General features: G+C 45.1%; 1 protein-coding gene across 2 annotated transcripts in view; it reads right to left on the bottom strand.

Annotated features, from left to right (window-relative positions):
• SDC2 (syndecan 2) overlaps positions 1-25,000 on the bottom strand; it is a 612,727-nt gene that overhangs the window by 174,831 nt on the left and 412,896 nt on the right. For both annotated transcript variants that reach the window (XM_044065625.1, XM_044065626.1), the window contains exon 2: positions 230-365. In XM_044065625.1, coding sequence (XP_043921560.1) covers positions 230-365 — 136 coding nt within the window. The remainder of the gene's footprint in view (positions 1-229; positions 366-25,000) is intronic.

The raw sequence follows: 25,000 nt of genomic DNA, 5'->3' as shown, positions 1-25,000 counted from the left end.
TTTCAACTGCATTAATTTTACCCAAAATAAATGGGCTACCTTAGATTTTTGTGCATCATATGCAAATACTAATAAGACACTAATAATGCAAAATGCAGTTTGCAAGTCAAGAAATCTTTTTGAGCATAAGCAAATATTTTGAAGGAAAACTGAGGAAATAATAACCAATGGCATGTAATTTTCTAGCACAATCTATCGATTAACAAATTGAACCGTGAAGACCTCTTACCTGACCCAGAGCCAGATGTTAAATCATCGTCGTCACCACCATCATCATCAGTATATACTCCTGATCCTCCATCTATGTATAAATCTTTATCTTGAGATGGGGAATTTGTTTTTATCACTTCAGGTTTTGACTGTACCTGGAAATAAAGAAGGTAATATTAGATGGGTCTGATCACGAAGTAAAAAAAAAAAAATTAAACTTAGTAGCCGTATAAAAATTTTACTTTCTGTGCAAATCTAAATGTGCAAGCTTGGACATAACATGCAATGAAGTGCATTACTACAATGACTGCAAATAACTAATGCTTATAGGGTTTAAGGTGTCTGAGATAAAGGTAGTAGAGCAAATGTAAAACGGGCACTTCAAATCTTTGGAGAGAGGGGGGGGGGGGGCAAAGCCTCTGAGCCCACAACAACAATGATGCAGATTAGAGCCTCCAGCATTACATCTCCAAACTTAATGTAGTCTGATAGCTGAACAGTCAGCTACACATTCAGTTAACTGCACCATTCGAACTCTGTGCCTTATTCACAACAGTGTCTGTTATACCACTGCCCTTGTCCTGCTGTTGTATATATGGTACATACTGTAAGACAGACTGGAGACTGAATACACGGTCAAAAATAGTGTTGATGGCAGTTTTCTGTAGGGCAGCTTACCCATTGCACCTCCTAACTAAAAATACTTGCACAAGAGTCAACACAAAGTACAGTTGTGTACACTTACCATAAATGTAGATGTTAGAGTGTACTCACTGTTGCAATCACCTGTGGGTTATCCCTGCTGTAGTAGCCCTCAGCCGGCATGAATACCAGAGTCAATGTTTTTCTGCGTCAGCCGCTGTCACTTGCTGCCTGATATCAGGTTGTCAGTGCTATAAAGGAAGGCAGCCAATGCCATTACATTAGTTTTTCCTTGCCCTAACCAGTCAGAGGCCCAAGTAAATATGGTAAAGTGGTTCTGGTGGCTAAAAGCCACTGTTAAAAAACCTATGTCTCCCTAAAGAAAGACAATACAGGGGGAAAGGAGAGTGGGAAACCAAGGGTGAACAGTGAATACTCTAACATCTACATTTATGGTTAAGTGTACACAACTGTACTATGTTCTTAGTGTTTCACTGTTGCAGTCATCACCTGTGGGAGGATTCCCAAAGCTGAGGAGAGGGGTGGTAGGATTGGTAAGAGACCTAGGAATGGGTCAGCATGCCCTGCAGAAGCAAACCCTAGCCTTAGAAAACAGAGATTGATGGTAATGCTTGGTAAAGGTATGGACAGAAGTCTAGGTGGCAGCTTCCAGGATGCCCCTGGTGGGAACTCCTCTAAGGAATGCTGTGGAAGTGGAGGCTGCCCTAGTGGAATGGGTTCAAATAGACTTTGGGGGGGGGATTAGTCCTCAGGGAGACCCTTTCTGCATGGAAGATGATGGGCTCAATAGCCATCAATGCCTTAAGTACTGAAACATTTCTGGCTGACGTGATAGCTAGAAGAAAAGCAGTCTTCCAGGAGAGGTATCTTAGTTCTGCTGAAGCAGCAGGTTCTAAGGGTGGTAAAGGTAGTTTTTCCAAAACATAATTCAGGTCCTAGGCTGGAGTGGGTGGCCTTCTGGGAAGTCTGATATTAGAAGCCCCTCTGAAGAATTGTTTAATCAAAGGATGGGAGAACAGAAGCTGTTCTGTATCAAAATGAGCTGAAATTGCTGATGCGTGGATTTTACGAGGAGAAGGAGATGTCACTATTAAGTAGCTTCACAACGTAGTCCAGGATAAGAGGGATGGAAGGTTGTGAGGTATTAGCCCCCCCCGACAGGCTCCAAGAGCAGAATCTTATCCAATTTTCCTGCATTAGATTTTCTGGTGCTGGGCCTTCTGGCCTCTGTGATAATGTCTAGGACCCGTTTGATTAACAGGGGCCCCTTGTTTGCCTTTAGAGTATTAGCCATGCTGATATTTTGAGAGTCTGCAAGTCTGGGTGCAGCATTTCCCCCCCCCCCACCTGAGTTAAGAAGTCTGAGATCAGGGGAAGCTGCCTGGGAGGCTGTAGGTCAGGCTGCACAGTAAGGGGTACCAATGTTGTCTGGGCCAGTCTGGAGCAATGAGGAATCCCTTTGGTCTTTCTTCCTTATTTTGATCAGTACCTTGGGAATAAGAGGCAAGAGGGAATGTGTATACAGAAGGTGTTCCAGGGGAAGGTCAAGGCATACACCTTTCACGCTAGGTGGTGATACTCCCTGGTACAGAACTTTTTTCAGTTGATGGTTGAGATACGAAGCAGAGATCCACATCCGGAGTCCCCAACGCCAGAGTGATTTGTAAAAAAGATTTTTCTGTGGAGCTGCTATTCATGGGGGTCCAGTAAGTTTCTGCTTAAGTGGTCTGCCAGGGTGTTGTTGATCCCTGGTAGGTATTGGGCTATCAGGTGTAGTCCCATGGAAGAGGCTGTCAGCCAGAGGTTCATGGCTAGCCTGAACAGAAGGTAAGATTGGGTCCCTCCCTGTTTGTTGATGTACTACATTACTGTGGTGTTGTCTGTTTTGATAAGGAGAACCCCTGGCTTGAGATGGGGTTTGAAGGATGTCAAGGCCTTTTGTACTGCCATCATTTCCCTCTGGTTGATGTGTATGGGAAGGTGCTGGCCATCCCAAAGACCTTGGGTGCACCTGCCTTCTAGGTGAGTGCCCCAAGCTATGTCTGAGGCATCGGTGGTAATGGTCTGCCCAGTTGGGTGGAGGGTGAAGGAAAGACCCTTCTTCTGGGCACATGCCCTGACTACCAGAGAAACTCATCCCTTACACAGGGGATCAGAGGGAGAGAGGTCTCTAGAGGATGAGAGTGCTGACACCAAAGGTTCTTTAGGTACCATTGAAGTTTTTTTCATGTGAAGCCTAGTCAGAGGAATTAGAAGGATGCAACATGCCATGTATCCCAAGGCTTGCAGGAACATCCTTGCAGTGAGGTGACTTCTGCAAGCCAGCTGGGTAAAATAGAGAGTCCGGAAGCTCTGCTTTTCTGGGGATAGGAAGGCCATTTGGGATGCTGTGTCCAGCAGTGCTCCCAAGAAAATCATCTTCCTGGAGGGGGTTTGCCTTGATTTCTTCTCGTTGATGGTGTACCCTAAGGAGGTTAGGAGGGTTTTAAGAAAGAGGAGGTCCTTGAGGAGATTTTCTTTGAAATCTGCCTGAATGAGGCAGTCATCCAGATAAGGGCAAATTTGTATATTTTTCCGTCTGCAAAAGGCTATGGCCGGGGCTAAGCACTGGGTGAACACGCTGGGAGCAGTAGATAAGCCAAGGGATAGTGCAGAGAACTGAAAGTGTTACAAGGCAGTACTTGTTCTGAAGTAAAGGAATTTCCTGCAGGATTCCCTTATGGGGATGTGGAGGTAGGCATCATTTAAATCTAGGGTAACTAACCAGGCATTTTTTGTCAGCACAGGCAGCAGCTGCTGCAAAGTTAGCATTTTGAATTTAGGGATCACCAGGAATGGATAGATCCAGGATGGGGCACCAAGTGCCCTCTTTTCTGTTTGATCTGAGGGGGCAGGTTCTACTACCCCTTGGGATATGAGAGTTTGAACTTGTTTCTATGCCTCTGCCCACTGATAAGTCAGGGTATCCTCTAGGAATTGGGTGTTTGTTGAAGGAGAATTTATATCCCTGAAAAATTATCTTTAAGACCCATAGGTCCTTTGTTACAGAAAGCCAATTTTCTTTGCCGAGGGAGAGCCTTCCTCCTAGTTTTTGGTTAGTGAAAAGAGGGCAGAGGGGGAAGAGGGAGTCATTGAGAGTTTTTGCCATAGAGGAATGGCTTAGAACTCTGCCTTTGGAGTGGAAGTGGTCCACTGTCTGGTTCTCTGCTGTCCCTGGGATAGGAGTCTGGATGGTCTGTCCCTGTGGGGCTTACCTTGCCCATGTCTATGTGCAGGAAAGGACCAGTGTTTTGAAGGAAAATTCCTGCTGAACCTAGGAGATTGTACCTCAAGGAAATATTTTACTGTTTGCATGGATTTTGCTTGGTCTTCCATCTTTTTAAGCACCTCTTCTGCTTTTACTCCAAACAAGTGGTCCTTATCCAAGGGTGCATCAAGCAATTTAGATTGGACATGATCAGGGAGAGGTTGTTCCTTCAACCATGCAGGTCTCCTAATGACACAGCCTGAGACTGCTGCCCTGCTTGAGGCTTCTAGGGTGTCCTATCCACAGTGTAATGAGTGTTTAGCAACTTGACAAGTGGAGTGCAGTAAATCCGCTAACGCTTTCAAATTGGTACAGTCAGGAAAGGTTGAAATCTTAATAGTTCCAAAGTGTGTTGCTGATATTAACATGTGGAACTGACAGTTGAATGCTCCGATAGCTAAGGTTACAGAAGTGTATACTTTTTTACCCAATCTGTCCAGAGCTCTGGAGTCCTTGTCAGAAGGAATAGGATTCTTTGCAGAACTAGCCTCAGCTCTTTTTGGTCCCTGTGTAATGACCTCTGGGTCTGCAGCAGGATTTCTGTACAGGCATTTCTGAGAATCTGGTACTCAGAAATACCTGTCAGGTTTTCTGGGAGCAGGTGGGAGGGCATCAGGAGTTGAGCTGGATTAATGGAAAACATCATCAACCACCTCTAAGATTGGAGGGATGGCCAAGGGTCTGTGCTGGGACAAGTCTAGAAACTCTCTTAGTCTTTTCTTCGACTAAGGGAAGTCCTGGGATTCTCAGTGGAAATGTTCCCTAAGGGTGTTAAGGGTTTTCTCCAAAGGAAAGATCTTCTGGTGGGGAGGCAGAAGGAATGGATTCCTCTGCATCTGTATCCTCATAAGCAGTCAGATGATTGTTCCTCTTCAAAATCTGAATAATCAGACTCCTCAGAATCCTGTTCTGTCAGTATTTCAGGGAAAAGGTCTATTTTCCTTTTAGAAGGTGTGGCCTGACTAATCCTGATAAGAGTGATAACATCCTCTGCCATTTTAAGCATTTGAGCTTGGGGTGGTGGAGCAGGAGTAAAATGGTGGCTAGAGGTAGATTTCCTAGGAGTGGCCTTGCCTCTAGGCCTAAGGGTATCCATCAGTCTGAGAGAAACGGTAGTCTGAGGATAAGACGTCATTTTTTGTCTAGATTCTGTAGTGAGAAAAAAAACTCCTTGGAAGCCGGTGCCCGAGTCATGGCTCCGGACCCAACCAGGACAGAGACAACCAAAGGCTCGGAAGATGAAGCTTATTTCTGTGGCATACAAAAAGATCTCAGTGGAGAACTGAGAAGGTATCTAATCAGGCATCAGGGGCTGAGAAGGTGCCTCACTGAATTCCAGAGAACTGAAGACCTGCTTAGTGGTAGAGTCATTGGAAGGCTTAGCCTTATGTGGTCTGCCTCTATCCTTATGTTTTTTTGGAATGTCTATGGATTGTTGGCTGATAGATGCCATTTCGGAATGCGAAGATGGAAGACGAAAATACCCGGCTACAATAAGAGCTCTTCTCCAAGTGTTTCTCGCGTTAAAGAGGGCACAGAACTGGCAACTGTGGACTTTGTGGTCTGGCCCTAAACAAGTGATGCAGTATGAATGGCAATCTCGTGTAGTATTTGCTTTCCACAGGCGAGATGATTGTTAACTTTTTCAGACATCGGTTAGTGCAAGAAAAAGGATCCCCAACGGGGTACTTAGCTTTAGACTTTTTCAGCAGTAATTCAAACTCTGGTAGCAACTGACTGGTACACTTGCGAACTGCTTCTGCTACGGGTTCCATGGCAAGAAAAACTGGCGTAATGGCGTCAGCTGCCTTCCTTTGTAGCACTGACGACCCGACATCAGGCAGCAAGCGACAGCAGCCGACACAGAAAAACTATGGCTCTGGTATTCGGACCGCCATGGGCTACCACAGCAGGGATAACCCACAGGTGATGACTACAACAGTGAAACTCAAACCATCCAGGGAGGTTATCTACTCACTATCAACCCACATACTTGGTGTTTCGGCTGCTCTAAAGTTTGGGACTTTCAATGCAAATGTATACAAATCCCTATTGCTACTTTTACAATTACTAAAAATATTGCTGAACTCTGGTAGCAACCTACTGCACAGCGACCCAAAAGAAAAAATGCACTTTCAGACACCTAATGCAACAGTCACACTCCAAGTGCAGCCCTTCTCTGGTGATGTGTATATGCTGTTACATTGCAAAACACACAGCACACTACATAACACTGCAGAACCTTCAAAACACTGGATAGGGGGACATTCATCCAAGAACGGATAAGCAGCAGAAAATATGTTCTACATACTTGGATGCAAAATCTAGTGAGCTCCTGGGTCTGCCTTAATATCCAGGTTGAATGATTTCTAGTGCTGCCTGCCCTCAGTCTTTCCTGCTCCAAAATCTGATCCTTGCTGTTTAAGCACTTTCCCCCTTGGGCCCCATCCGGTTTGCCTTTAATCCATACATTTTTTTGCAGTATAAAAAGTCAGCTAGAGAGACTAATAACAATCATAAAGGCAGTCTGGTACTTTACCCCCCCCCCCCCATTGTTCTGCTACCCCAGTGCAAACGGACAGCCTCACACTTGCTGCCCAAGAGGGATCTGGCAGACTCGGATCAACACCTTATAATCAAATACCAACCAGCCTGAGACAGCATCTTCCACTGATCAAAGTTTTTGCATGGCAGAAAGGAGCTAGAAAGAGGTAGTGCCATGGTGCATGATGAGGAGGCATCCTGAGAAAATTTTACCTGCCAAGTGGTCCACAGTAACAGGTTTCCCAAAACTGACCTCTCACATTAGACTAGGCAAGTTCTTACACAACTAACGAGAGATATGCTTCCCTACTTCAGTATTCCTGACTTGAGGGAGTTGCCTGCAAAGGAGACGACCCAATGTCGGTCAGTATACCAAAGTCTTTTACTACCCAAGGTGCACTGTACATCTGAAGTTGGCCAGCGGCAGACAGCCATAAGAGATGGAAGCGGGCACCACCCTCGGAACTGAAGCCCCAGACAGAGACAGTCTAAAGGAATGAGGATCTGCACACCCAAGAAAGGCAAGAAGTGGGGGAAACTAGGGAGGGTTGGAATACTGCAACAGAGAAGAGAAGGACATCATTATGTTACATTCTTACACAACTAATCTATTTCTATTACCCTGCTGCAGTATTTCTGACAAAGGATATTACAAAAGCTCATGAGGAAAGGGCGGAGGAAGCCGCAGAGAAATTTAAGGAAGCCATGGAGAATGGCCCTGGCAAACTCTGCCCTGGATCTGGAGATGGAGTCCAGCTTATAGTAGTCTAAGTAGCAGCTTCTAGGATAGAGTTGGTATCCAAACCCCTGAGGAAGCACCTGAAAATACTGCCCTGGTAGAGGGTGAGCGCTACAACTGAGCCAGGGAGAGCCTTACCATGGTGGGTGTAGCAAAAGGCAATAAATTTGGATATCTAGTTAGAGACTGTGTTTAGACACAGGCAATCTCAGAGCCCTGGGATAAAAGGAAACAATTTGTCTGTTTTCCTGAAGGGTTTAGGTCTTATGTGAACACAACCGGAGCGGTCTGTGTACATCCAGTGTGTGCAAGATCCTCTCACTATTGTTCTGTTGAGGACAAACGTTAGGTGACTTGCTTGGTTTAGGGACAATTCATCATCAACCTTTGGCATGAATGAGGGATTGGTCCACAGGGAGATGCTGTCTTTATGGAAAGACAAGAAGGGGGGAGAAGCCATAAAGACTTGCAACTCAGACCCGCCTGGCAGAGGTAATGGCCACCAGGAGGATTGTTTTCCAAGTGCAGAATGAGTGAGCTAGAGGAAGCAGGTTCAAATGATGCTACGAGTTAAATTTCTCTAGTAAAAAGTAGAGTTCCAAAGGTGGAGCCACCAGTCTCCTGGGGGGTCTGATATGAAAGACATTTGAGGAATTGTTTAGCTTCAAATCTGGATGCCAAGGGTGGATTTAGTGATAAACAAGCAGAAATAGCTGAAAAATGTGCACCGATTGAAGAGTATGCTAGTCCTGCATTAAGCAATTCACAGACAGGATAGAACCATAGGTGGCAGCACCTTCAATGGTCTTGGTTCTTAGCCTGACACCAAAACAGAGGACCTCTTCCATTTGGAGAGGTAAATTTTCTAGTAGTAGGTTTCCTAGCCTCCTGCAGTACTTGAAGCGCATCCTCAGAGTAAACATATCTGAATGGTATTAAGGCTCTATCACCCACAGAGTTAATTGGAGGATTTCCAGATGTGGGTGTAAGAGTGAACCCTTGTTCTGTTTTAACAGGTCCACTTGGTGGGGTAACGTGTGGGGACTGCCCTTGGCTAGGTGAAATAGGAGGGGGAAACCAATGCTGTCTTGGCAAACAGGGAGTCACCAGCAAGATCTGTGGCTTTTTCTGTTGGACTTTCAACAGGACTTTGGGGATGAGTGGAAGGCATGGGAATGCATATAGGAATTTCTCCTTTTGTGGTACTGAAAGTGCGTCCACTCCATGCCTGAGGATGGTACTCTCTGGCACAAAACTGAAGCTGTTTGTTCATGGGAGAGGCAAACAAATCTATCTCTGGAATATCCCACTGGTGGACAATGTCTAAGAACACATCCCTGTGAATCATCCCATCCGTGCGCTTGTATCCTGGACCTGCTTATAGTATCCACCACTGTACGCTGGTTGAAGGAGATTTACACAGCTTGGAGAAATTCATCTAGATGACACGGTAGATCCCATACCTGCATGGCTAGTCTGTACAGGAGATAGGATCTGGTACCTCCCATTTATGTATGCTTGTTTATGTACCACCAGACTGTCATGTTGTCGTACACACACAACCTCCCTGGTCTGATTAGTGATTTGAAGGGTTGGAGGGCTAAAATTAGTGCCCTCATTTTTCTCTCACATTTGTGTGTTCCTTCATTTGGGAGGGAGACCACTGCCCTTGAGCAGTGTGGTGGCCCAGCCCAAGTTCAACGCATCCATAAACAAGGTCCAAGTAAGTGGTAGAGGATGAATGGGAAGACATGGGTTTACAGACAGTTGCGACATTCACCACTGGAGCTCTGGCTTTAGACATGGGAAGAGCAGAATGAGGTGTTCTACATGGTGAGCATGTTGAGGCCATACTGATTTGAGGAAAAACTGAAGTTTCCTCATGTGAAGCCTTGCCACAGGAAGCATTGGGATGGTGGAAGCCATTAGACCCAAGATCCTGAGGAAATGTCTGGCAGAAATCTGATTTAGGTGGAGTGTCTCCACAAAGATTAGTGAGATCTCCTGAGCACTGGAAGGAGGGACAGAGAGAGAGACTTATGCTCAGGGTTTGGAACCTGCAGCCCAGATCTTGGGCTGGATCCAGGGATGATTTCTACAAGTTAATGGTAAAGTCCAGGCTTTGAAGACTGGCAATTACTATTTCGAGGAATTTGTACAATTCTGCTTGAGAAGTGGCTTGGATTAAGAGATCATCCAGGTATGGATAAATTAAGATCCCTTGGAGCCTGCAAAACGCTACTACTGGGGCTAGACACTTTGTGAAGACCCTCAGAGCTGTACAGAGTCCAAAAGGTAAAGCAGAGAACCAAGTGTGAGGATCCCACAGAAAATCGTAGGAATCTCCTGCATCTGTAGTGAACTGGGATATGGAGGTAGGCATCCTTGATACCTATTGAAGCTAGAAATGCTTGAGGAAGGACAAGAGGGAACAGTGTTTGTAGGGTTAACATTTTGAAAGAGGGGACTATGAGGAAATCGTTGAGGTAGGAAAGATCTAGGATGGGTCTCAAGGGTCCTTTAATCCTAGGAACTAAGAAAAGATGACAGTAAAAGCCCCTTCCTTCTTCCCCATGGGAAACCGGTTCTATGGTGCCCTGTTGTAGGAGTTCTAGTAGAACTGTCGAGAAAAGGGGGAGCTGATCTTTTGGTGATAGGGGAATTCCCCTGAAGGCAGACACTTTTGTGACAAACCATGAAGTACCCCCTTTTTATGACACTCAACACCAACAATCCTGAGTGATGAGTTCCCAGGAAGGGAGAGGGAAAGGTGTTGGTACAGGGCAATTAGGTTGTTGCAAGAGTCAAAGGTGAGCCTGTTCAATCTGGAAAGGGCTGCTTGGTTATATGAGGGACAGAAGCAGAAGAGTTGGGCCTTATTTGCCCTCTTTTGGAGTTTAGATAGAGGTCCTCTGGATTGCCTGTATGCAAAAGTTTGTTTTGCAGGATAATTTTTGTGAAATTTGGACACAGGCAATACCAAAATGTGCTTGTGATTCTTAAGCACTTTGCTTTTTTCCTGCAGGGATTTGAAGAGCTCTGCTGAAGGTTTCTCAAACAGGGTAGTATAATCCAGGGGGGCCATCAATCAATTTTGCCTTGATATACTCAGGTAGAGGTTGATGCCTTAGCCAGGGAAATCTTCTAAGGGGAGAGGAGGAAGCAGAAACCCTTGCCAAGGCTTCTACTCCATCATAAGTATACTTGATAGAATGTCTGGCTACCTGAGAGGAGGTGGCAAGGACAAAGGATGCCAGGGCTTTATTTGGGGAATCAGGCATATCGGATACCAGTTTTGAGACCTGTTTAAGTAGTTCCAAGTTGTACTTGGTCATGTGTGTCTGGTAATTTAAAGCTCTGAAGGCCAGGGTAGCAGAGGTATAGATTTTTCTTTCCCAGCTTCTCCACCTGTCTGCTGTCTTTACCTGAGGGCAGCAGGAAAGAGGAAGGAATGGACCCTGAGGTTTTATCAGATGCAACAGAAATATATGAAGGATCTGAGGCAGTGCCTTAAAAAGGAATTGGCAGCCCTTGGGTACTTTGCAGTACCTATCCATTTTTTTAGGAGCTGGGGGCTGAGAGTCTTGGTGGGTGAAAGTGGATGCAAAGGCATCCAGAAATGCAGGGATTACAGGAGGAATGGCTGAAGGACTGGGGGTCTGAACCTGGAGGAGGTCATAATAGTGTTCTGGACCTCTGATATCTCTGTGGAGTTGCACTTTATTTGGTCACGCATTTTAGAGAGTCTCCCCGAAATAAATCTCCTGTGGGAGAATCTGTCCAAATGGAGTCCTCTTTGGGGAAAGCATAACCCAAAGGGGAGGGAATTTGGGAGGAATAATCCAATTCCTCATCCTCCACCTCGAAGAGGAATCTTCATCTGAAGTAAGATGGATCCCTAGGTCTCCTCCTTGGGGGAAGAAGGCCCAGGCAGAAGGGAAGCAGCACTGCCCGACGGAGGCCTAAGGGCCATAAAGGCCTTACAGAGGCCTTGAGAAAAGTTACACCATTTCTTCTGTGGGATCAGGGGAAGGAGAGGTTTTTTTTTTTGTTTCTTCTATCTATGCGATGCAAAGGAGGAGAGCCAAACGTAGGCGTGCACTACAATGTCGGATTCGACATGCTCCCCAACGGACAATCTGGGTAATCCCCCTATGGCCCTCCGAAACTATAAGCCTCGGTTCCCCCTGGATGTCTGAAGCAGATGCCTGATAAGCTTCTCTGGACATGCAAACATCCGGAGCCAAGACGGCCTGTGAAGCGGGCTCAATCTGTGGATCCGGATATAGGTCAGCACAGGTCTCTAAGCTCTCATGCACTTCAGGAGAGATGTCCGACTCGAGAGGTGTAGCTTTGGATTCAGGCCTATGTTTTTTTGGCTTTCTGTTTAATAGACTCAGTCATTGGGTCCAGAGGGGAATCCTTCCTGCTTTTTGCAAGAAGCTTGAGATGTTGGTTTTCAAGGTACATCACAAGGGAGGATAACAGACTCCAGAGTTTTCAGGATAAAGGATTGGCAAATTGTACAGGACTTGTGATCGTGCTGAGGGCCTAGGTAGAAAAGGCACAGAGTACGACTGTATGTGGAATCTGTCGTCCACAGTCACACTTCCCTTTTCTGGAAAGAATCAGCCTCAAAAATAAAGAAAGATAACAAAAAACAAAGGTTTCCCCAATGGGGCACTTATCTGAAGAAAAGTGATTCCAACAGCAGAATGATGTATGGGACTGGCGATCTGACTGGTGGCAAAGAATTTCTGAGGGTGGTGTGCGTGTACTTCTCTATTATGGCTGAAGTCTGCTGTCGGCCAATGTCAGACGTCCGCGAACCTTGGGTAGTAAAGACATATACTGCCTGACGTCAGGTCATCACCTTGGCAGGCAACTCCATTAATTTAGGAATACTGCAACAGAATAGAAGGACATCATGAGATCCCCCTACAGAAAGTGGAGGAAGAAAGGTGATAGGCCCCTAAAAATCTTGCCTCTACATGGACGGAACAACTTGTTTTACACTCATCTATGCCTGTCTTCTAGCCTCCTCTGTGTTGGAGGAGAATCAGTAAAGCTTAAAAAGATGAAGATGCAATTCTGGAAATAGACCTAGTCTCCAAATGTTGTCTCTGCAATCAGTAACTGGTTTTACAGCCTCATTACATAGGTAATAAAGCAGTCAGTCTACAGACTGACAAAGCTTCATAAGTTAACCATGTTCCAAAGTTCCGTACAGCCTCTAGGAGGACAACACAGACTGGGGTTTGTCCAATGTTCATGACTTGGCATGAAATACATGCACAGTCTGGAACACAGGGCTTTTTCTCAGACTAGTTTTGCATTTCTTCCTTCCAACACCACCCGCATCCCATTTCTTCATTTTCCAGTTTCTGACAAAGATAACTACTGTAAGCAAAGTATGTGGGAAATGTCTGACAAAACCTCCCTACCCAAACAGGGGAATAGTGAATAGGGTTATGGGCAGACTGAATTCTCAAATCAGATCTAATGTTATAGTAACTACACACATTTCCTATCTGCTTAAACAGGATTTAGTCATTGTTAATCTTCAGGACAAAGCCCCAGCTAATTTACTGAGGTGGGGAGGGAGTGATCTATTGAAATACATTACCAATCAATGCAGCTTGAAACAAGGACCCAGGACTGTAGATAACCAAATGATGTCTCTCAAAAGTATTTAGGAATGATCTCCACTGTGCAAGAGTCATCCAAATACAACACAGGTCTGCTGAAGTAGCTGCCCTTTTGATAAATCCTTCCCACACTTTGTAGATAAAGGGAACTATAACTGGTTAACTAATGGGAACAGTTTTTCATTTTGTCACAACTTGTGTGGAACAAAAGGAAAACTGTCTATTCTTCCCACAGTTTAGCCTTGTCTATGTAACAACCAAGTTTCCAGGGACCTCCACTGAATGCAAAAGCATACGTCATAGTTGGAATACTCTCCTCTCAACAACAGGAGCTCAATGGGTTGTTTAAGGTTTAACTCCGTAACAACTGTAGCAGTAAATGAAGGGCTAGGCTTCACAAAGACACCTCTCTATGTGAAAAATGGCAAGGGGGTATGCATAATGCCTGCAACTTGGAAATCATTTTGGCAGAAAAATCACAGCTACAAAGAGATTTTTCATGTTCTAAACTTCAAATCAGCAGTGACTACTGGTTGAAAAGCAGCAGGAGTGGCTAGCTATTTTACAAGAGGGAACAGGCTAACTGACATCAGGACAGAGATGAAATGTACCCCTAAGGAAAGCCATACAAACTTAAGAGATGCCAAAGCCTCTCTAGTATGAAAATTAGCTAAGGCTACAAGTGCTATTAAATGAATATCTGAGCTCCAAAAGGAATAATTTTCCAGCAAGTACTGAAGAAAGTACAGTTTTGTACCTACCATAAATGTAGATGTCCGAACTGGATAGCATCTGCAGTCATAACAAGTGGGTTGTCCTGTCGTCAGGCAGCCCTGCAGTCGGCCGGATTCCAAAGTCCGGGTCCGGCTTCGGCTGATGTCGCACTCCACCCGACGTCATCTCTGTTGGTCTTCGGGTATAAAAGCATCAGCCGACGCCATTTTCCTCAGTGTTTCTTGCCCCAGATGCCAGTAGACCTCTTGCAGGCTAAAAATTTGGATAGATGCCAATGTTTCCAAATAGATAGAGGTAAACACAACAATAAGCATATATGTACATATATACAAACAAATACACCATAAAGACTCCCCAACAGCTAGCTATTAGGAGGGTAAACACCCTAGGAGTACCACAGAGGGGAAGGAGGGAGGGTAATCCTGACTGCAGATGCTATCCAGTTCGGACATCTACATTTATGGTAGGTACAAAACTGTACTATGTCCTTCATGGATGCATCTGCAGTCATAACAAGTGGGTAGAATACCATAGCCAACTAGGGAGGAGGATAAAAGTAGATTATGGTGTGTTTAGGATCCCTTGCAGTACAGCAGTGGCAAACCCTGCTCGGGATCTGGAATATAGAGGCAAATTATAATGCTTGGCAAATGTATGCACGGAGGTCCAAGTAGCCGCCTCAATAATGTCTTTGGTTGCCACTCCTCGTAAGAAGGCTGTGGTAGTGGCTGTTGCCCTTGTAGAATGAGGTCTTATGTTCTGTGGAATTGGTTTTCCATGGAAGGAGTAACAGTATCGTATGCAATTTCCTATCCATTTGGAGATTGTCTGTTTGGAAATAGCTTTTCCTTCCCTTCCTGTTGCATAGGCTACAAAAAGTTGGTCAGTCTTTCTGCTATTTTTGTTCTGTCCAAGTAGTAGCGTAGCTGTCTATGTACATCAAGGTATGCAGTATTCTTTCCCTCTGTTTTGTGGGTTGGGAAAGAAGGTAGGTAGGTGGATTGCCTGGTTTAAAGACACTCTGGATACCACCTTGGGCATAAATGTAGGATTAGTCCTCATGGACACTCTATCTTGGTGGAAGATTAGGAAGGGTTGCACTGCCATTAAGGCCTGTAGTTCTGAAACCCTCCTTGCTGAAGTAATTGCCAGTAGGAAAGCAGTTTTCCATGACAGGTGTTGTAGGTCTGCTGTTGCTGCTGGTTCAAAGGGTGATAGTGTCAACTTTTCTAGCACAAAGTTTAAATCCCAAGCTGGTAATGGTGGTTTCCTTGGAGGTTTTACATTCTTGATTCCTCTGAGGAACTGCCTGAGCAAAGGGTGCGAAAAACAGGTGGATCAAAGCTGTATTCTGCTGAAATAGCTGATGCATGTATCTTGATGGAGGAGTAGGACAGGCCTGAATGAAGAAGTTCGCCAGATACTCCAGAATGTTAGGCATATCTATGTTTGACACATCTTTTCCTCTTTCCGTACTCCAAATGACAAACCTTTTCCATTTTCCAGCATAGTTCCTTCTTGTTGAAGGTCTGCGTGCTTCAAGAATAATGTCTTTAACTCTTTGGGAAAGTTCTGGATTAGCTGCTGCTATGTGATGTTCCATGCAGTCAGTTGCAGCGTTTTAGGTTTGGATGTATGATGCTGTAGTTGCTCTGAGTTAACATCAAAGGCATCAGAGGTATTGGCCACATTTTGTTCGAGACATGCTCTTCAGTAGTGGGTACCAGTGTTGTCTTGGCCAGTTTGGAGCTATCAGGATTATCCTTGGACGTTCTTCCTTGATTTTTAGTAGTACCTTGTGTATCAAAGGAAGAGGTGGGAATGCATATGCTGTTAGGCCTTTCCAGTTGAAGGAGAGTGAGTCCACTTTCCATGCTAGTGGGTGGAATGTCCTTGTGCAGAATTTTTGAGCTGGTGATTGAGAGGTGATGCGAATAGGTCTATCTGTGGCATTCCCCATTTCTTTGAGATGGTCTTGAAGATGTCCGGGTGCAGCTTCCATTCGTGGGCATCGAGTGGTTCTGCTTAATATGTCTGCTAGAGTATTGTCTTTCCCCGGTACAAATATTGCCTGTAACTGGATGTTGTAGCTGAGTGCCAGGGTCCACAGCTCCAAGGTCAGTCTGCATAGGGGGTATGAATGAGTGCCTCCCTGTTTGTTGATGTACCACATGACTGTGGTGTTGTCTGTCCTTATCATCAACTGGCCCTCTTTGAGAAATGGTTTGAACTTTTAGATTGCCAGTTTTACTGCCAGCATTTCTTTTAGATTGATGTGCAGGTGAAGTTGATCCTGTGTCCACAATCCTTGCACGCATTTGTCCAGAATGTGGGCCCCCCATCCTAGGTCTGAAGCGTCTGTTGTGATGGTCTGGCTTGGTTGACATCTGCGAAAGGGTAGGCCTGGGTTTGACTGGCATGCCTGAGCCCACCATAGGAACGCCTGTTTTAAAGCATGGAATTAGTGGGATTTCTGTTTCTAGATTGTGTCTGTGTTGGGACCATAAATTCTTTAGGTACCACTGTAGTTTCCTCATATGTAGTCTGGCAAATGGGACCAAGATTATGCATGATGCCATGAAGCCCAAGGCCTGCAGAACTTTTCTTGCTGTTAACTTGTTCAGTTTTGTTAGTGCCAAGAAGTAAAGAGGAAGTTCTTTTTGTTTTTCTGTAGTCAGGAATGCCATTTGTTGTACTGTGTCCAATTCCGCTCCCAAGAATGTCCTTGTTTGGGATGGTATCAGCCTTGACTTTTGTAAATTGACTGTGTATCCCAGTCCTTGTAGCAAGTAAATGACCCTTTGTAAATCTGTTGTCAGCTTGCTTTTGTTGTCCCCTTGTAGCAGGCAGTCGTCCAGGTATGGGTAAATTTGAATTCCCTGTAGTCTGCAATGGGCGATTACTGATGCCAGGCATTTTGTGAATACTCTGGGCGCAGTAGATAAGCCAAAGGGCAATGCTGAGAATTGATAGTGCTCTGATCCTGCAAGAAATCTGAGGTATCTTCTGCAGATTGGTCGAATGGGGCGTGCAGGTATGCCTCCTTGAGATCTAGAGTTACCAGCCAAGACTCCTTGCCCAGCATGGGAAGAAGTTGCTGTAGGGTCAGCATTTTGAATTTTGGGACAATGATGTATGTATTTAAGGTGGACAGGTCGAGAATTGGTCTCCAACTTTTTCCTTTCTTGGAACTAGGAATAGTCTGGAGTAGAACCCTTTCCTTGTTCTGCTGTTGGCACTCTTTCCACAGCTCTCATGTTTGCTAACTCCATTATCTGGCGTAGAGCCTCTGTTTTTGATTTGGAGGTAGATTTGGCATTCCTCTTTTGACTGGTAAAGTGTGGAAGTGAAACCGGTAACCTTGATCTATGGTTTGTAAAATCCACTTGTCTTTTGTTATGTAGTGCCAGTTCTTTGAAAATAAGGTTAACTTTCCGCCTAGAGGAGCTGCTATTTGTTCCCTGGTAGGCGGATTTAGGATTAAGTCACTGTGGTTGTGCTGATGTAGTGGCAGTGGCTGTGTCTGTGCCTCTGTTGTTACCTTGCCACTGTCGTCCTCTGTAGGCACCTCCTCTGGATTGGTTTCTGCCTCTGGAGCGTCTATTCCTGCCCCTTTGAAATTTTGTGGAGTCAGGAAAGGACCAATTTTGGCAGGCCAGTTCCTGCTAAACCTTGGGGTTGAACCTGCAAGAAATCTTTAACAGTTTGAACAGATTTTGCCTTTTCTTCCATTTTCTTCATAACCTGCTGGGCAGGTGTACCAAACAAACTTGTCTTGTCCATAGGAGCATCTAGCAACTTAGCTTTAACATGATCCGGTAAAGCTTGTTCCTTTAGCCATGCATGCCTTCTTATCACTGTGCCTGTCATGGCTGATCTAAATGAAGCCTCCAGTGCATCATAGCCACATTTTAAGGAATGGTTGCTAACCTGTTGTATGTTATTTACCATCTCTAATACATATTTCTTATCAAGAGATTCATCAGTGGTTAGTTTTTAGTTAACTGATCAAGCATAAACTCTTGGTATTGTATCATGTGAAACTGACAGTTTAAAGCTCTAGCTGAGAGAGTAGCTGAAGTGTAGACCTTTTACCGCATCCGTCAAATGTCCTTGCTTCCCTTCCAGAAGGAATAGGGTTTTAGCTGTGGTCGGCTACTGCCTTGGGACCCTGGGATATAGTTTCTGGGTCTGCAAGTGGGGCCTTGTAAAGGTGGTGATGAGTATCTGGCACCCTGTAAAATCTGTCTGGTTTGGCAGGGGCTGGAGGTAAAGAATCTGGAGCGGAGCAAACATCATTGAAAGCATCATCCACCACAGAGAGAACAGGAGGTATAGCTAAGGGCCTGTGCTGTGGGAGGTGCAGAAAGGTCCTAAGTCTTTTCTGGAGTCTGAAAAATCCTGTTGCTGCCATTGGAACTGTTCTCGCATGGCATGCAAGGTTTCCCCAAAGGAGAATTCTTCTGGTGGGAAGCAGCTGGAATGGATTCTTCAGCATCAGAATCTTCAAAATTGGAGAAGGAGCCTCAGGCTGGTCAGTTATGTCTGATTCATCAGCAGAATCATCAGAAGACACTGGCTCAGGGGCTCTGCCTAGGTCTCTTCTCTGGGGGCTGAGAGGCCCTGTCTGGGTGAGATTGAGATCCTCTAATTAAAGAAATTAAATCTTCTGCCAAAGAAAGCATTTGAGAACTAGAAGAGGGCCTGGATGTGGGGGTTTAACAGGCACTGTTTTAGTAGTCTTGGCTGCTTTAGCCCTGGCGAAGGCCTTAATGGACATGGCAGCTGGAGGCCTAGCAGCACCACGTGCTGGGGTAGAGACATCCAAGGGATGGTGTCTGATAAGTCAACCACCGTAGTGGGTAAAATTTCTGAGGTCGATTCAAGAGTTGTAGCAGGGCCTCAGTTGTAGAATAGGTTCAGCTGTACTTTGAGCAGTTTTCGGTTTCGGCGAAACCGAGACACTCATGATTTGCTTTACCGTGGTTTCGGCCGAAACCGCAGACCGCGAGTGTCGGTCTTTATCTTTGCGTTTTTGGGGGTAGTCGGAGGATCCGGCGGCATAATGTGCGCAAAATCAGAACCGAAAAACTGTTCTGCAAACTCCGACCCGGCCTAAGCGTTCGTCGGTTGAAAGAGCACAGGCGAACAGGCTGCTACGTCGTGGGCTGGGCCTAAACAAGGCAGACAGTAAGAGTGGAAATCTTTATGAGGTATTTGTTTCCCACAGGTTAAACAATTGTTAACTTTTTCTGACATCGGCTGAGGCAAGAAAGAGTCCCCAGCGGGTACTTAGCTTTAGAAGTCTTGGTAGTATTCGGTAGAAGTAATCTCTGGATCCGACCGGCACTTGCGAACAGCTTCTGCTTCGGGCGCCACGCGGCAAGAAAGACTGAGGAAAATGGCGTCGGCTGATGCTTTTATACCCGAAGACCAACAGAGATGACGTCGGGTGGAGTGCGACATCAGCGAAGCGGACCGGACTTTGGAATCCGGCCGACTGCAGGGCTGCCTGACGACAGGACAACCCACTTGTTATGACTGCAGATGCATCCATGAAGGACATCTTAGGAAAAGCAATGGAGAATTGGTTGACAACATGCAGTGCAGCCCAAATTTTTCTATTTTCACGGCTACATTATTTAGGTGGGGAGTTTCCAAGCAGAATAAAGAATATCTACCACATCTCTAACTCTTGGTTATGATTTGAGTGTAGTAATCAAGCTTGACATCAAGGCAGTCACTGATGGATGACAATCTTCCTGCCTGGCAGGGCCCCCGACCTGAAACTTCTAAAACAGAAAAAATCATTCTTTTCGGGATAAAACAGAAAAAGGACATTGATTCAGTGGAATCCGGTCTTCTGTATGAATTTCAAAGGAAAATGTGAAAAGGGAGCATGCAAACCCTCTCCAAGCCAAACCTGAACCTATCCTTGGTTTTGTTTGCTTTGTAAATGAATGATGGGGAAAAAGCACCAACCCTTGGGTGCTTTTTTGAAGCAGCAATCAAGTCACAGACTGGGAATTACCACCTCAAGATAATCATCCCTGTATTAGCCAAATTAAGTGACCACCAGTGGGGGTAAACTGCAAAATCTGGTTACAAGAGAGCTGGCTACTCTTGGAATGAGTAGCAATCACAAAATAGAGGTTAGATATTGCCCATTCAAGACTCGCTGCCTTCTGACAAATTCAGGACCTCTTTCTGGCACACCTGCTCATTTACCAGACTACAGCCATTTGTAGAAATCCAAGATGAAGGATGTTCTGAAAACCTGCAGAATAGCAGAACTCACCAAGGGTGATTTTCTGAACCTCCCAATGGAATCTTTGCCCACTGAAATGCCCCCTTCACCCTAGGGTAGAGCAGTTTAAGTGGATGGTATACAGACAAAAAAGGGCTGCCATGAAAAGGGCTGCATAACACCATGCACTAAAGCAGACTGTGACAAGCTCTAACAATCCTGATTAGTTGCTCCCAGAGTCTCTGTGCTGGGATCACTGTGATCAGACTTAAATGGACTGTCTACATCAAGCCGCTCATAAGTAACCTAGTGAAGGTATCACAAATGTTGCCATCATAACACCAGTGCTTGTAGGCACAAGTATATGGAGACTTCACACCAAGAAACCAGGGAAAAAATCTGCAATAAACAGTGCAGCTTGTCCAGCAGCAGATGCACTCAAGTGCTGCTTTTCACCAAGGCTCCTATGAACAAGATCTCATGTGGGGCTGTGACTTTACCCGACAGACAATCACTCCACCCCAAAGCAGGGGGGGGGCAGCAAGACGAGCACAAGATCCGTGTGTTGGATGAGACTGTCCCCAGTATGCAACACCAGAACCCAATTAGTGGTGGGTTACTTGCAGGTTATTATAAACCACCCCTAATACCATGCATTTGGTGAACATCCTAGGAGCTAAGGTAAGAACAAATGGCAGAGACCAGAAAATGAAAATTGTGAGTTTACCATGATGTTATATCTGTAAGAAGGGTTTGGTCTACCTTAAACCTAGGGAACTTACTGTGTCGCACATGCAACTTGGAGGAAAATTTATGTACCTTCTCCTTCCTATGGTACCTAGTGTGCATCGTCCTCATCTCCAGCTTCTAACCAAGCTACACATACAAATGAGTAAACTGTCTTCCTTGACAAAAGCAGAAAGACGGAGATGTTAAGACTGAACCCTTAGGGTAGATGTAATGTTACAGCAAATACTTTGCAAGGGCAATCACTCCTTCATAAGCCTACAGAGCAGGAGCCCCTTGATCTTCCTAGGGGCTGGTCTACTGGGACCTACCTTTTATGACTGTAAACCCAAAGCAAGACAGACTGGGAAAATGTTCAGCTTGTAATACTTAAAGGTATTCACTGAGGAATCAAGCAGAAGAATTACAGGCATCATCTAATGAAACAGAAAACTTTGTAGAAGTTACCACAGCCTTAGTGAAGTGGCCCTTGGGTACAGCTGAAAGTTCCTTGTCTTGACCACGATAGTCAGACGAAACACACACAAAAAAAAAGAAATAAGCAAAGCGTAGTTACATTCTGCACTAAATTTTTTTGATAAAAAAAAAAAAAAAGTCTTTCTGCAAGCTTTGGTCCTATCCTGGTGATGTCCAAGATGCCTAGAACATCTATATTATTACAGTATTCATACAAGACCAACAGATTGAGATGAAACTCAGTTTTTATCTTTAGAATAAAAGGCTGGTCCTCAAAGAAACCCCCTCTCTATGAAAACACTACACATAGAGGATTGACCAATAAGTCCTGAAGCTCCAAAATTTGTCTAGCTGAAGTCACCATTAACAATGGGTGTCTTCCACATCAGGAATGTTAACTTTGAAGAAGGTACCATCTTACACTGAGGGAGAGCATGTTTTTCCAACCCAAAATCCAAATCCAAAGGAGGAATAGCATATCCAACAATATGAAAAAAAGAGGAAGACATCCTTAAATGCCCATCATCCATAGAGTCAGACTAAGGAGTGTTACAGTCATGTGAAGCAGCAATCCTTTTTGCAGATTAATCAGGTCAGTTGCAGAAGAGTCCTCCTATAATGTTTTTGGGAATCAATGTTGCCTCAGCCAGAATGGAACCAACTAAGAGCAGTGTGGGTGTCTCCTTTTGTGCTTTCAGAAGGATTTTTGAAAGGAGAGGCAGGGGTGGGAAGGCATAGAGGGAACCTCCTGTCCACTGGAAAGAAGGCATCTGTCTTCCAGACTGTGGTAAAACGTTTCGTGGTAAAGATCTGGGCGAGCTAAAGTTTGCTTGGTGAAGCAAAGAGGTGTATTGGAGGGAGTGCTGCACTGATGTATGATGTTTGGAAGACCTCTCTGCTCAATGTCCACTCTTGGGGGTCCTCCAGGGAGTGACTTAAGTCTGCTAGCACATTCTCACAGCCACATAAATCCCCTTCTCAGGATAGGGGTGTGACATTCATTTGCATTGCTATGGTCCAAGCCTCCTGTGCTAACCTGCAAAGTTGGTAGAAGCCAGTGTCTCCCTATTTATGCACCACATGACTGTGGTGTTGTGTACATTTTAGAGTGGCCTTGGTCTCCAAAAGGTGGGTGACAATCTCAAGAGCTTGCAGGAGACTATTTGCCCCTAGACCCTGTGTGATCCTGTCCATGCCCCCTATGCCTCGTCTGAGGTGTGTGTGAATCAGTTGAAGAGGAGAAGGTGCGACATTAACCCAGGATTGCGGATGATCTGTTCCTTCTACCCCATACACTCTTTTATGAGAAAAGGACGAATGGGAATGGTGACAGTGCTTGGACCACACTCACTTCAGGTACCACTGAATTTTCTTCATGTGGAGTCTGGCTAGTGGGAGCCTAGGGATGGTGGTTGAGGATCTCCTCCTGAGGCAGGAAGATGGCTTTTCTGAGCAGGCTGGATACAAAGAAAATGCACAAGTCCTGTGTATGATTTTTGGTAGTTACAGTGAAACACAGACCTGTCAGAAGATGGAAGGTAAACTAGAATATGCTGAAGACATCTCTGTGGAAATGGCCTGGTAGGGGAAATTCTGAATTTCTTGAGTGCAGCAGAAAGCTAAAGGTGCTAAACTGTGAACACTCGTGCAGCTGTGAAAAGACCAAAAGGCAGAGCAATAAACTGAAAATGTGAGAAGCCAGAGGAAAAACTTGAAAAATAGCTGAGGAATCCACTGCAAGTGACAAATGGGAATGTGTAGGTAAGCCACCAGAGACCTAATGGCACTAACCTCGGGAGGATAAAAGGTAGAATGATCTGAAGAAAGCATGTTGAAAGATAGTACCCTTCAGGTAAGTGTTCACGATGGACAGGTCTTGGATAGGTCTCCACTGCCTCTCTTCTTAGAGCTATGAACATTCTACAATAAAACCCTTTGCCCACAAATTATTTTGTTACTAGCTTGATGGTACTGTGACTCAAGAGGCTTTGAATAATGGGAGTCAGAAGGGATATTTTAATTTGGAAGAGGGTGGGATGCCCCTCAGTGGGGGAATGTCTTCCAAAGATAGATTGACATAAGTCCCCGATGATTAAAAGGGCCCACCTGTCTGTGACAATGGCTTCCCCCCCTGGCCAGGGACAGCAACAACCTTTGAGAAAGAGGGGTAATGGGGTTGGGGACAGGGGAGCAATACTGCAAGGGTAGTCACAGATTTTTGCCTCCAAAGTGCATCTTCCCCCCTGGAGGTTCCCTTAGGGATTTCTCGGAGTATCTTTTCCTGAGCGTTCTTCTGGACTGTCCTCTTATCCCTTCTAATGAAGGGGGTAGATTTAGCTGGGTAGTTCCTACAGTAATATATACAGATGGAGAACAGTAGGAACTGTCTGCTGTCTTTCATGGTCTTACCTTGATCTTGGAACGTTTTTAACAGATTGGCTGCCTGAGGACCAAACAGTCTTTGTCTAAGGGTGAATCTAAAATCTTTGATTTAAAATACTCATGAATAGGCTGACTATAAAGGCATACATATGTACAAATAATAGATCCTGTGGCAGCTGCCTGAGAAGCATTCATAGCATCGTATCTGCACTTAATGGTGTGTCTGACAATCTGAGTGGCTTGTGAAAGTAAGCTCTGCATCTGCTGCCTAGCCTGCTGTAGGAATATCCAAAATAACTTTAAAACATTCAAGTATAGAAATCAAATACTTAAGAGTCTGGTAATTAAATGCCCTAAAAAACAAGGGTAGCAGAGGTGAAAACCTTCCCCATCTATCCATAAAACTTAATCTGTGGGTAGGGCATTAGCACTGAGCAGAAGCTTGGAGAGCTTACCTGGAGAGAGATACTGAAGGGTCTGCCACAGGGTTCGTAGATATTTCAGATCACAGATCTTGTAAAACATGTCTGGTTTCTTAGGAGCTGGTGGTTGAGAATCAGGTGTAGAAGAGGTGGACCTAAAAGACCTCAACCACAGGAGTACCAATTAAGAGGTTGTAGTACCTCTTCTGAACATCAGAAATCTGTGCTGATTGCCACTCAAAGAATTTTCATCATGCCTTTTTTATTAAATTTCCCCCAAATAAGCCTCCTCTACAGGGGAATCCAGTGAGACAGAATCCCCTTCATCTAGACTTGTCACGGAGAATGCAGATGAGAGGGACAGTCCAGAGAATGCTCAGTCAGTCCTGCTCCTCAGAGGAAGAGAAAACCAGAGTAGATGTAAGAGGAGGAGCCTGTGGTAGTGGACACCCAAGTGGGGGAGCTTCAAATACATAATGGCTTTGAAAAGCCCTTGTGAAAAATTCCATGCACTTCACTCTAGCTGAAGAGGGGGAGGTCACACTCTTAGTCCTTTTCCTGAAGTTTAACCCTTTCCTTTTTAGGTATGTGTGCGCCCAGATGAGACATGGAGGTTCAGAACAATGCCTGACCTCTATTAGAGAACTTGGGATTTCTTCTCAAACTAGAATTTGAAAGATGCTGTGCAATCCTAAAAGGAGTCCCGGTTACTCAGAGGCATCGGCAATCTGCAAGGCCTCAGGAGCCATACTGGCCTCTAACAGGATCTTGGTAACGGGAACAGACAAGCAGCCATGTACCACGGGTTCTGAAACCTCAGTAGGTACATCAGTCAGAAAAAAAGACTACAGATGCACTCGAGGCTTCTTAAATCTTTTCTTTGGCACAGAGGGATATCTG

This window comes from Protopterus annectens, chromosome 3.part0, assembly GCF_019279795.1.
Source record: "Protopterus annectens isolate FY-2018-M chromosome 3.part0, PAN1.0, whole genome shotgun sequence".
Lineage (NCBI taxonomy): Eukaryota > Metazoa > Chordata > Ceratodontiformes > Protopteridae > Protopterus > Protopterus annectens.
This window is presented reverse-complemented; position numbering and strand designations above follow the sequence as displayed.